General features: G+C 45.0%; 1 protein-coding gene across 1 annotated transcript in view; it reads left to right on the plus strand.

Moving 5' to 3' along the window:
• LOC119458087 (5'-3' exoribonuclease 2-like) overlaps window positions 1-8,749 on the plus strand; it is a 94,201-nt gene extending 85,452 nt beyond the window's left edge. Inside the window, exons 27-30 of the mRNA XM_037719901.2 lie at window positions 1,359-1,415; window positions 1,536-1,604; window positions 4,922-5,050; window positions 8,590-8,749. Of these exons, the coding sequence (XP_037575829.1) occupies window positions 1,359-1,415; window positions 1,536-1,604; window positions 4,922-5,050; window positions 8,590-8,734 (400 nt within the window). The 3' untranslated portion in view covers window positions 8,735-8,749. The remainder of the gene's footprint in view (window positions 1-1,358; window positions 1,416-1,535; window positions 1,605-4,921; window positions 5,051-8,589) is intronic.
• The last annotated feature ends 4,761 nt before the right edge of the window (window positions 8,750-13,510 follow it).

Here is a 13,510-nt window from a genome sequence, read left to right on the forward strand (position 1 = left end):
TATAGCGATAGCCAGACACTGTCGGAAATAAGGCTGACCTGATCGCGCGTAAGCGTGCATCTGTACAGTCGTGCATTGACAATTTTTTCCGTCCACTGGGACCATAAAGGTACTTTTTTCTGGCGAATCCTTTTTTTCGGACTCTCGATTATTCGGATTTTTTCGCGGTTCCCGTCGAGTCCGAATAAACGGTCGGCGACTGTATATATAGTGGTTCAGAGAGTGGAAAAGATGCTATTTTCTGCTACCCGGAAGGGAGCATGGCTCAGCATCATGAGGGGAGGGGGAGAGGGGGAAGAAGAGATAGGAAGGGTAAGGGGGATTTGACCTCGGCAACTCCGCCGCTTCGGTGGCTCCCCTCGCCCTCTTTCTCAACTCCCTCGCAGCTCCCTGACCTTCGACTGTCTCCGTGCCGGTTCTACAGCTGGTGCGGTGTAGATTAGCCTCCTTGAAGTTTCGTTTTCTGCCGTTATCGGGAAGCGAGCGTTTGCCGGCGTGGGGCAGTTCATTGGCCGGACTGGGCCTCCGCTGCTGCATGAAGGGGTCTCTCCTAAGCTTTTGCTCTGTGGCGGTGTCGGAGCAATGCCGGTCGGGGGCGCCGCCACGTTATTCGGCGCACTGCTGAGTGCATTGTCGGTCTGCGGTATGTTCAAATTAACCGTCGCAAATGCTTTCGTGTTCGAATTACCGAGCGTTTTCGCCCATTAAAATACACATAATTTTGACGGGACCATATCGTCAGTTCGAATAAACCGGCAGTTTGAATTAAGCGTGTTCGAGTTAACGAGATTTGACTGTAAATAGACCACAATCGTGCGCATACATCTTCTGTGCCAGCGTCAAGTAGCTCTCCTAGTGCATGCGTCACATGCGTGGCATGTTAATGCTAGTGAACTGCTTTGCATAGGTTCCAGCACGTGTTTTGGATTTGCTTAATTTTTTATTTGCCATAGGGCGGCGGAGGGTGGCATGTTGACAACAACGGGATAATGAGAACGGCAGCAGCATGATGATGACGGCATAACAATGGCGCCGTAATGCAAAAGATGGTACTGGCACAACATATGCAGCTTTAAATTTTTAGCTTCTGTCACAGTTGAAAGAGCACAAGGCATATATTTTGTATCGCTGCTCTTCAAAGCTGAATCTCTTGACGGTAAATACATTTGCAGTACCCCTTTTGTGTTCACTGTAGAGGGAATCCTTTGTACAACATTTCTTGCTGGACACAAATGGAAATGGTGGTCATTAATATGTTAGCTCATAAACGAAGGCACACTTTCTTCTCATGTGTTAATTGATAAAATAGACGTGTCTTGCATGGGCGAAATGACTTTGATCCTTCTGTGTTTTTTCAGTGATGTGCGGTCAGTCATCCCAGGCTTAGATGATATCCCTGGCAACATGGTCGTTTGGTAAGTTTCTCTCCTATGCTGATTTATGTTTCATGAAGCTCTTTCTCATATATGTGCATTTCTCTTTTTAAACTCACTTGCCTCACTCCCGTTTTGCTTCATTTTTTTTGCATCGAACAGCGTCCGCTTCAGGGATCCGAAGTATGCCGACGACTTTGTGTTTCCAGCCAAGCGCCTTCCTGGAGCAACGTAAGCAGCCGCTACTTCTACTTTTGCCCCAATTGCTTTTGGGTGATTGGAGACAATTGGCAGCTTTGCAGTTCTTTTATAAAGCGGCATTAAGCATAGTTTCTTCAAGTTACTTGGAGGGAGAATTGACACTGGTGCTGCTGTATGCATGAGAATGTGGGATGTGGGGGCTTCGGACCGGCATCTTTCTTGAAAAGCCAGGACGATACGTCTGGAGAACGGCATTCCATCGTTCGCTATGGTTCCGTATCCACTAAAACAGCAACTGAAGTGCTGATTTTTGTTTAATATCGTCATTATTGTGTAAGAACACCTCTTACTAAAACATGTGAACTCATGCTCGATATTGCAGTTATATGAAACGAAACCGTCCCAGTCAGCTGCTAAATTTGGAGGAGAGATGAGAACGTCTACACTCACTGTGGGATGGTTTCTTTCATCTGTTTTCGTTTTCTTCGCTTACTTCTTGCACTGTATGTGAGTAAACATTAATACAAAAAGTATTGCGGGTGAACCGAGACTTTTTATGAAGATCTCATTCCAAGAAATGTTTACATGCGAACCGGGACTATGTTTTAGGCTGAGCCATATTTGAGACTGTGTCAGACCACCCATATACCACAGCTCGCATAAAGCTTGCATAGACAATGGTTCCAGATTTTGCTCTAGGTAATATTTTGAGAAACTCTGTGGCATTAGTGGCAAACGTTGAATCAATCTAGATTGGTAGATTACCCTTCCAGGAAGCATCAGAGTGTTTGTTTTGGGCCAGGAGGTGACAGGAAAGATTCTACAATTCTCTAATCCAAATCACCCGTAACACGTAACTGTAACCCGTAACGGGCGCCATCGTAGCTCAACTGGTAAGGCATATTACGGTTCATGCGGTAGTTGCAGGTTTGGCTCCCATTGGCCACAAGTTGTCATTTCTTCCACTTTAATTTGTTTTCCCTATTATTTCCACATTTCAATTAATAAAAAACAGTTAATTTCCCCTATACTTTCCTCGGCTTCATTTTGTGTTGGCTCTTTGTGGTCCTGAGAGGCCACGCTTGGTCAGGCGCTGTTGCCCGCTTTGAGTTGGACGCCCGACCAGATGGGGCACCACTTTACCGTAAGAAGCACCAACAGCACCAGTGAGTTCCTTGGTTGGAAAGCTCGATAAAATTAGGCTAACTGCAGTTTTCTTTCATGTTAGAATGCAGTGTTCTTCTTTTATCATCAGTGGCTGACTCAAATGCACCTATTATTAACAGAAGATCTTAGGACATAGTAGCGGGTATTATATTTCTACAGCGATGGTACCAGTCGTGTCCTAGGTTGGTCATTTTATTGCTGGGGAGCTCCGTTCACAGTAAAGGTGACATTTCAGTGTTTCAATAAAGTCGTATACTTTTGAAGAATACGGTCAAGCATGTAATTGACACCATGTGCTGATTGGTCAAAGTAGTAGAACCAAAGAAAAAGAAACTTACACTGAGTAAGTTCTGTGGAAATATTTTTTTCAACTGCCAGCACAATGGCTACTAAAGGAAACACATGTGGATTTTGTACGAAGCGAAATGAAAGGTTGACAGAAAGTTTATAGGTTTGCACTTTTGTTGTTGGTCTTTATTTTTCTTTTATACGGAAAATAAACCCATATGTTGTTAACTGTAAAGTATAGGTCTTCAAGAATTTTGTGTGGGTTTGAGTAGATAGAAATTTTTCGTTCAGCGAAGAGATTTGTGTGCGGTTAACCTTCATGGAATTATATTGTTTTAACACACGGTCACATGTTTGATTCCCAGCCACTGAATTTGCATGCCTGGGAGGGCAGATCATGAAAAGTTTATATTTTGAGATCTCTGTGCTCATTCAAGCATTTGAATAGACCTTTCCTGGTCACTCAAGCGTGAATAACATTTTTTACTGGGGCTTCCAAGCTATCGACAATGATCGAGTGTATTGACTTGGATCAAGGAGAATAGGAGTCTCTCCAGTACCTTTGTCTGCTTTAGACTAAACATCATGATTGCAGTGCAATTATTACTTTAAGTGCATTGTAATTGGCCCTGCCACAAGAACAGCACTGTCATTGCCATTACAGCCCGTTAACAAATGCTTTAAATGGTCTTACACCAATTTGGGCACCTAGTGCTATCATTCATGCTCCTGGAACCTTTACATTCACTTTTAAATGTGCCACATTTCATCACATAGTCTAAGCGTTCTTTGGCCTCAGATGTCCTTGCACCAATAAACACCATCAGTCGTCATAATCAACCTTACCATATAACACCAATGAAAAAACTTTAGTGTTAGAAATGTGATAGTAACGGTACATTGTGTTTGACGGTGGGGACAGAAATGGAACGATGCCAGTGCATTGATGCACTGTTGCAGTTGTCATACTAAGGGAAAGCAATACTTCTGCTGGTACCTACGGCCTCATTATGCAAGCTAGGGAAGCTGAAGAACATTTGATGGACTTTAGTTAAAACCAGGGGCACCATGGAGGCCTGCCTATCACTCAAAAATTCATCTTAGAAAAACTGCCGTGAATCCAGGTCTCGGAACAGTTCAGCTTATCAAAAACTTGTTTTAGCCGCGGCCATCTTGGGAGAAGCCTAGTGCACATAGTGTGTTTCATGGAAAAAAATTACCATTCAACACAGGACCGCAGAGGGGAAGCCTCAGTTTTTCTCACATACTAATTCTTCACAGTCTGTTGAATCATGATCATTTTGACAGTCACCCATGAATTGACTAATTAAATAATATCTGCTCATCATTTCCTTTCAAGTAACAGCCTTAGAGGATATTGTTGGGATAGCGAAATTGGAGCCAGCTAGAAAGGAAAGCATAGCCATTTAATTTAAATCCAGCAACATAACACCAGTTCCAAGAAATGCATCCTCAAAGTGTGAGGTGAAATGCGTAGCTGTTCCAGTTAACATTTTGTCAGACTTCCATCAATTTCGTATTCCTAGTGTAGACCCCCCCCCCCACCCCCCAAAAAAAAGAAATTAATCTTGAGCTACATATTAGTGCAAAAATAGGCACTGTAAGTGCAAAACCTGTTTAATTTCTTAGAGCCAGCACAGCTTCTTCAGAAAGTGAAATTTTGTAGTTGCTGGTTAATTCGTTCCTACCTATTAAAATAGCCTGACTTGAGCTAAACACTTGTACACAGGGCCATATATTTTGAGCCTCCTCCGAAGCACGGAGGTGGTGGAACGCAAGTAATAAGCTCTCTGCTCTTCTTTCACACCCCAGTAGCAGCCCTGTTTCACTTAGTGTGGTGCTTGTGCATTTTCTCATTTCGAAAAAAACAGGGAGCCACAGAGAGTGCTTAAACCGGGAGACCTCTCTCAAGAGGAAAGCCGCAACTGGCGTCCGCAAATTGGAATGGCTCCAAGGCGACACATTGCATCACTGGGCAACTCTGGACATCGTATGATTGGGTGAGTTTTGAATTGTGTGTATATTACAGTGCATATCATGTAGTTTTGGGTTTGGCGCAGCCAAATGCCCGGCGGCATGTAGTTGCCGCCGGGCCTACAAGACAATGTAAAAGGTGTACAAAAGGAACGCAAACGGGACGTGTGGCTTTGAGTATGCAAAGATGCTTGGGTGCACCATTTTAAATTTCCCTATTAAAGTTTTTTTCTACCGCTGACGAGTATAGTCACTGGAATTTGTACCAGTTTAGTTACGATAAGAAGTATAGTGGTCATATGACGGTGACATGTTTCTGGAAATCTGGGAAATTTGGCGCACTTTTTGTCATTTCCTTCAGTACGGAAAGGATTAAACAGGGCCTCACAAGATTTACACATGCAAACAGACCAGCACAATGTGCAAATCATAAGCTCACGATTGTGTCTGTGAACTATCTCACTTTTGTATTTCGGGAAAACAACTGCAAACTCGAAAGCCTGCGTGTCCTCTCGGAGGATGCACAATCCTCGCCACCGTGATAATGTCACATGCATGGTGCCGGCATCGCACAAATAGTCTACAACAGCACTAAACTGGAGGGGCATTTACATGACTATGACACGTGGCGCATCGCATCATAATTCTAGTGCATCGCATTCGTATAAAGGGCGGTAATGCGCTAGCAAGACAAATAAAATTAATGTGACAGGAGAGGGTAGTTCTAGATGGGGCAAGCCGTCTTGCGCAGTTCATATAAACACTGGCATATCGCATAGGAGAGAGACGGAGTAGCTGTGTGCTTTCCTACACTCACCCGTCGCAATGCATATTGCTGAACACAGGTTACAACTTATTTCGAACGAATGGGAAGGTGCCAAATGTAAACTGCTGTCGCGTGGTAATTGCCGTGATGCGCTAAAAAATTTCAACTCGCTACTGTCGCATTTTTGTAAATGCCGCTTGGGGGGTTCCCGTGCGATGCCAAGTTCTCAAAACTGTCTCTGGGAATGAACCACGCAGCAAGAAAAGATGGGAGGGAAACGAAACTGGAGGGTGGGCCCCCCACTCCCAAAACGTGGGTCCTCTGCTTTATATGGAAGAAGCAAGAGAGGGTTTACTTTCGGGAATTGGTCGAGATAACTGAGGATCACCTCCTCGCATTGTGTCTGTCCATTGTGGTCTCGTAAAATTTCATATGTTTCTATCTCAGCTGCTGTTAACCACTTTTTATAAAAATTATTGCGGTATAACGCTCCTTGGGCAGCTCTTTACAAAAACCTCTAGTGTATGACCAGAATTTCCAGTGGGATCCGTGGAGGGGCCGTCTAAGGCAACAGAGCTCTGCCATCCGTGTAGTGTGCTACAAGAGGCGAATTCAGCCATAGGGCAGCGTTAGAAGCAACTGACAATAAAGCGCTGGGTCTGTAGTCAGATTCCAGTTTCCTGCAGAGACTATTGCCACTGAACCGTACTCATGAAAATTGTGGTCTGATTGACTGATGCAACAGAACCCTCGGTGCTAGCTTAGTTGCTATGGCATTGCGCTGACAAGCTTGAGGTCGCGGGTTTGGTCCCAGCTGTGGTGGCTGCATTTTGATAGGAGCGAAACAAGAAAATGCTTGTGTACTTAGAATTAAGTGCACATTAAAGAACCCCAGGTGGGCAAAATTAATCCGGAGTTTCCCCACTACGTCATGTTTCGTAATAAGATCGTGGTTTTGTCACATAAAACCCTGCAATTTTTTACTGATGCAAATGAAGTACCATGGCAGATTGCCGATGTGGGCTCTCCCTATGCTGGCAGCTGCATAAATGGCCGTCTTGCATTAAGCTTGTGAATTGTCATAACAGAAATCGAAGTGGTAAAGCTGAGCACGAGGAAGAGTTCTGGAATTATTAAAACAAAACAATACTAATAGCTTTCATGCAGCTGCAGTGAGACTGCATTCCCTTGATCTGGTCAGTTTTGAGAAGTTAATGCAGAAGTTGTGTAAGAGATGACAGTCCACTGATGGCTACTGTGTTGATAGTTCCGCAGCTAGTCAGACGGCTGTGCTCCTTGGGCAGAACGCCCAAGGGAACTCTGTGGGAATCGCTGTCTCATGGCACAGCCCTTAAACTCACTTTTGCCATATTCAAGAAAAAAATGATGAATGGCCTGGCTGATAGTGCAACCATTACTCTGATATCCAAAATGCCGGGCATATGTTTATCTTCAACATTGAAATATGCATCATGCAATGTTGAAGCATGTCAGGTTGAATGTAACACCCACATCCTGTAGCACACTTGCCGTATGGTAGCTAAGATTTTCCAACCTAGCTGTCAAAGGGCCCCTCACCAGGTTTGGCCATTTTAAACGGACCAGCGTAGTGTATACAATGCTCGCTGACGATCGTGCCTGCAAAATATTACACCGCTGGGCGCCGCAAGAACAGTTTATAATTTCGAACCAAACACCCCAAGACCCCCAAGTGAACCTACGTAATTCGCAGTGCTGAAACGTCAGTCACCGTGACATGTGACTTCGAGAATTATTCAGGTTACAACATTTCTTGGTTTGATCTGTTGCTTCACTAGGTGATTTAAAGTTTAAACAAATAATAAAAGTACAACCCGAGTGTCTGAAAGTCCTGGTTTTACTCCGTGCTGCAGCAAGAGGAACATACTTTTGTTTCGTCTGCTCGATCCCACGAAAGGCAGTCCCACATGCAAAAAACTAAACTTTACCTCTAAACATGGACGCACTCAGGGATCCATTTCATCATAGTGCTGAAGCAGCCAGGCAAAAATACCGATATTCTCATGCACAGCATGAAACAAGAGAAACATAGCAACTCACTCGCGAGATCCTCACCAAACGTGCGCTGTGCAAAAAAAATAAAAGAGATGAAATAGAAAAAAAAATTAAAAAGAAAGCATGAGGCCTGTGACATATACTTGACCCGATGCTCAGTCTTCGGTATGAGACGACGCAGGAAAGAAAGTTTGCTTGCGGAGGCTAGACGGGGCAAGTGAAAAGAATGTCTATGTTGGCAGTGAAGCTGCCTCCTGAAATCATGGGTTCACGACACTTGAAATATCCCTGTCTCTGCTACTAATAAACTGATTTGAAAAATTCTTCTGGTAGAACACTACCTAGAGGGCACATTCCAACATGTAACCGAAATTTGCTATGGGGCCTGGTGAGGGCCCCTTTAGGGGGTTTCACAGCCATTTTCATGGGGTGAAAGCCAGCTTGCGGCATGCTGTCCTTTGCCGGAGGTCCGTTAGGAGGTCAGTTGGGTGTAGGTCAGCTAGGAGCTTTTATGGCTATGGTGGAGAAATCTGATGGTGGGGTGCTGTAAGACTGCGAGGGAGCGGTCGCTAACAACAGCCTGCAAACAGATGCCTTGCATTACTGAAGGGTGTGAGAACTCTCTTATACAGCTTCGCTGTCTGTCATGTATCAGTTGCACACATTTGGTTAGATCTGCGAAGGATTTTTTTTATCTGGTGCATCTCTTGTTTGCATTTTCTGTGTGGGAGACTCAAACCTTAAGTGATTTGCTTTGCTGTGCAGGCATGCAGTTGCATCTATGGGCGCTTACAGTCAAGTAGCACCACCCGCATATCACGACCGAAGTGACAGGCAGTCGTGGGGACAGGGTAAGTGCCTTCGCCATTCTCTATTCCCGTTTGTCTTGTTTGCAGGTGTCACCTTGTGACTTCTCTCTCTGACAACTTACAGCTGCCTGCTTTCTTTGTGTGCAAAATATACAACGGTTCTCCAGAGGTGGCAGCTCTCTCCAAAATTTTTACCCGAAAATTAAAACATTCGCGCGTCTGGCGACATGTCGTGGCCCTCATTTAGTTTTCTCCGTTCAAAGGTCACTTGGATTCAGGTAAGTTGTTTGGTTTGGTGCGACTCGGGATCGGAAACGTTTTTGAAAAGCTGCTCTATGTGACCGAGGACCTTTGGTGGAAGTGTTCACAGGTAAGTCAACGTGCAGGTCTAGGCAGTTACTGTTAATTGGCATTTATCCATACATATCGTTGTATCCAGTGTTCTGCCATATGGCATATGCTGTGGCGTTTGTGAGCTGTTTGATTACACTGCCATGCTGGCTTTGGCAAATGCTCAGTGTATTATGCTAGCTATATGCTCGGCCGCAGTTGCTGGTGGCTGTTTCATGGGCTGGCACAGTCTACTTAGGTGTGATGTGATGCCGTCTTATGTTAGAAAAGATTATGTGAGACTTGCTAAACTTACTCAACTCAACATGGCTGGAATTCCTGCTGCCGGTGAGGTAACCAGGGCACTCAATGTGAGGCGTGCAGGCATGTTATAACCTACAATCGACTTTGGAGAGAGGTTGTGTAGTATTTATAGACATTTGTTTCGCAAATGTGCTCTTATTGCAACATTCGCCCTGTAGTTTGCCTAGGCTGTGGTTTAGCAGCGATGAGTAGTTCAAGAAACATACAGGACTAACAGCGGGGTGCCGTTCTGCAGGTTTACTTCGACAAGTGGTTTAACTGTTATTTCGAAGTACATTGTGTGACTTGTTTGTTTGTTAGGTGCAGTTTTTGCCCCCCCCCCCCCCCCCCCCCGCATAAAATAATTTGGATTAATAACAGCATGCCGTACAACCCATGGGGTGATGAAAACCGCTTTTTATGCTCAGGTTTGTTCAGCACCCATCTCCAATGCACCCATCTGTTTTGTGCAAAGCCTATGCATCATGCAGTTTTACCAACCGCTTTGATCATCGTGCTTGAGCCATGCCATTGGTCTCATAGGAGGCCCAACGTAGACATAGCGCAGTAAATTTAAAATATGTGATAATTTTACCACTGGCTGATGCAAGTGTGCTCACCATTGGCGCTTAGATGTTTCAGGCTGGCATTGAGTTGGCCATGCACGAGCACTCATGTTAAAGGTCCCGCGCCAAGCGATCACGATTAAGTTTTTTCCAATTCATGCTGATAATCCGCAGATGCCACTGCCCTCAGTCGAGTGCAAACTGAATCGGCCAAAGTAGTTCACAACCCCACACCGTGACTGATTATACACGTTGTACGTTGCATCCAAGAGCTCATGCTTTCTGTAGTTACTACTGCAGCCAAAGAATAGTGTTCCCCGATGTACTTGTATGAGCTGACTTCACCTCTTTCACAAAACGAGCTCAAACATCTCCAAATCATTCCATGCCATGCAATGGCAGCATATTCAAGCAGCGCTGTGCTGGCTCACACAAGCCCATACCTGCCAACTCTCCCGAATTTTCATCACATCTCCCGATTGTACGAACGCGACCTTAAGTCTCCTGGAAAGTAGCCACCGCAGCATAGCGGTTAACTTTTTTTTTTAGGGCCTATCGCTGTACTCCTATATACACTCTATAATATAACCATGCAGGAAAGCAGCGCTGGAGCAGTTAGTCACCAGCACCGCTGGTGACTAACTGCTCCAGCGCTGCTTTCCTGCATGGTTATATTATAGAGTGTATATAGGAGTACAGCGATAGCGGCCGCCGGCACCGCCACGAATGAGAGCATCTAACGGGCACTGCCATATTGATTTTCCGGATTGGCTCGTCTCAAGCTGGTTCGCATATTTTTAGCAATCCAGTCGTTAAATGACCGTGGGTGCCTAGGTTTCAGTTGTCTTTGTCAGATTGTCAAGTGAAGATGCAGAATGTCGAACTACTTTTTGTGCTTCCCAGAGTTTAGTTGGAGCGATCTATGGCGCTTTCAAAAGCCAAGAAGTACTTGCAAGTATTTCTGAGATCATACACGACTTAGTTTCTGTGCTTTGTGACGGAAACTTGTATGGATTCTGACAAGTATGACAAGTAGGTGACAAGTATTACAAGTATGGAAGTAGATTCTGACAAGTAGGTGACAAGTGGGGGATTCTGTACCACGTGAGCCTGTGATATGAGCGTTTCGTATGGCGACAAAAAGAAAAAATGAATTTGGGGGGGGGGGGATTTGACCCCCCTCCCCCGTGGGGCGGTCTCCCGCATATTTATGATGCTAGGTTGGCAGGTATGCAAGCCAAAAAGGACAAAATGTTTGCTTTGCTATGGTTGCCAGACCTTTCCTTCTTGCCCGATAAAACGCTAAATGTGCTGAAGCTGTGCTGTACCCATCGTTCACTCCTATGTAGCTCAACACTTCTTACTCAATGCATGCTCTGGTCCCATTTCGCTCCCTTGACTTCTTTCTCCCCACTCGGATGCGTCTGTTTCTGACTTCACCTCTCCTTAGCAGACTTCTTCACTTCTTGCCTCTTGTTATTATTGTGCATTTGATCACATTTCTCGGGGCACAAACCTTTTCTGGGGCATTGGCCTAAAACATTCATATGCCCAGTTGCACTTGCCAAGTGGCCCATGTTGTCTATAGGGACACTTACCCAGTAACACATATTCAGTGGCATATACCCAGTGACATATACACATTGACCCAAGTTATATTATCGGCAAGACAGCAGTCAGTGGCCAGCCGGAGCAGCAGGAGCAGCATCAGCAGCGGGAAAGACAAAGGAGGAGGAAAAAAAGTTTCGTTTTAAAACTGTTACGTAACGAGCTTTAGGCGCTCTCAAATACCCCAGGTGGTCGTAAGTAATCTGGAGCCCTCCACCGCGGCACCCGTGTGGGTTTGTCTTGTTCAAGAGACACGTAAGGGGAATGTTAAGCTGCGTTGGCGTATTATGTTTCTATGGAATACCGAAACGGTCAAGTAACTGTGACTGTCCCGGCATGTGCAGAATACAGCAATTGTTGCCGGAAAATATGCAAGTACAAATGGCATGATGCTTCCTTGAAGTTCCCTCACCAACTTTCGATGTACATTGTGTATTCTGACATTATTCCGCTTCTTAGTTATGTTTCTATCGGTAAAGATTGAATACTGTGCATCTGAAATTAACCAGAGCTTAGGTATTACCTTAGTGTGTTGTTAAATACCTTAGCCAAGCTTAGGTACCTATTTCTGAGAACTTTTTTTCTTTGCTAAAACAGCGTAGCCAGGGGGAGCACACCGGGCACATGCCCTCCTCCTCTTGACATTTGTGTACTAGGATACCCGGCATGAAATGACATGTGACTGCACTTGCCCATCCTCTGTGTTCAAGTGGTATTCAATCACCACAGGCAGGAGATGCCAATAAATGAATGAAAGCTGTTCAGAGATAAGGAAGGTAACGTTAAGCCCACACCACACGTATGCTTGCCAGCGCCCCTGCCGCGGCTAGCAAGTAATGGCGGTTACTAAAATTTAGGGATGTGTGCGAGCGCGTGCCCGTTAGATGCCTTGGCAGACATTGCTTCGATAGTGCTTAAAAGCTATCGATATTTCGAAGAGCTATCGATAGTCTTTAAAATTGCACAATCTGGATTTGGCAACTATCCATCGGTCAAACTGGTGCAGAACAAAGCCGCATGCCTGCCTAGTTTCCCGGATTATTTGCAAAGTTAAAGAATTTGGGCTTGTATTATGAGTTTGCAAATGTTGTTTCTAGTTTTACGAATAAATAATTCTGCTCGTGAAAATATCGCTCGTCAGTGTTTGAGCTTTCTTTGGGTCTTCTGATGGTCAAAAGATTTAAAGAGGGACACTTTGAGCAGGTTTATATAAAAAAGTTCCTGAAGCTTGTGAAATCTGCAACAGATAAGTAACCGAAAATGTCACTGTGATCTGAAAGCAGGGTTGCTTATCAGTATTTTCTATTCCAAGTTTGATAATGCTTGTATACTGCATCCTCGTTATTAAAGTGCATATGTAACCATAAGGAGACATGTACTCAGGGCGAGCTTTAAAGGGATACGGACAGGAAATCTGAAAATTTTACGAAAATGCTGAAAATGAATCCTCAGTGTGGGATTACACTGAAAAGAAGTAGTGACTTAGCTCATTTTTGAGCCGATGGCTTTATTTTTGGTGTTTTTGTGAGTGCGCGCCTCGCCGCCCGACCCGCGGGAGTTGAAAGGCGTGCGGATAGCCAGCCGGCCGGCCACATCATTTGAAGCGCGCCGACGCCGCCATCGCGAACATGGATTTGAGTTCTGGTGCCTCTACTAGCGATGAGTACTCGTCTGAAGACGAACATTCCAACTTGGCAAGAAATATTACCGCTTACGGTCACGAGCCTTCCACGTCAAGCGACGGAAGAAGAGCAGGCAGCCGTGGAAGTCAGTCAGAAGTGCCAGTCAGGTTTTTGCGAACCGTAGTGCGAAGATTTCGCTCTGCACCAGACACTTGTGCAAGAATTATTTGTCATTTCCTCTGTAAACTTGCTTTTTCAAGAGCACACGCAGGCGAGGCAGCTGCGGGATACTTCAGCCCTGCGTGGATGACGGATGACTGAATAGTAGTTTTTGCCGTCGGCGTGAGCAAATGCTGTGAGGTATCAGTACCTCCGAGACTCTCATGTCCACTTCGCCAGCCGATCGACAGATGGCAGCACCTGTCTGGCGTTCTGCCCAGTTTTTTCT

This window comes from Dermacentor silvarum, chromosome 7, assembly GCF_013339745.2.
Source record: "Dermacentor silvarum isolate Dsil-2018 chromosome 7, BIME_Dsil_1.4, whole genome shotgun sequence".
Lineage (NCBI taxonomy): Eukaryota > Metazoa > Arthropoda > Arachnida > Ixodida > Ixodidae > Dermacentor > Dermacentor silvarum.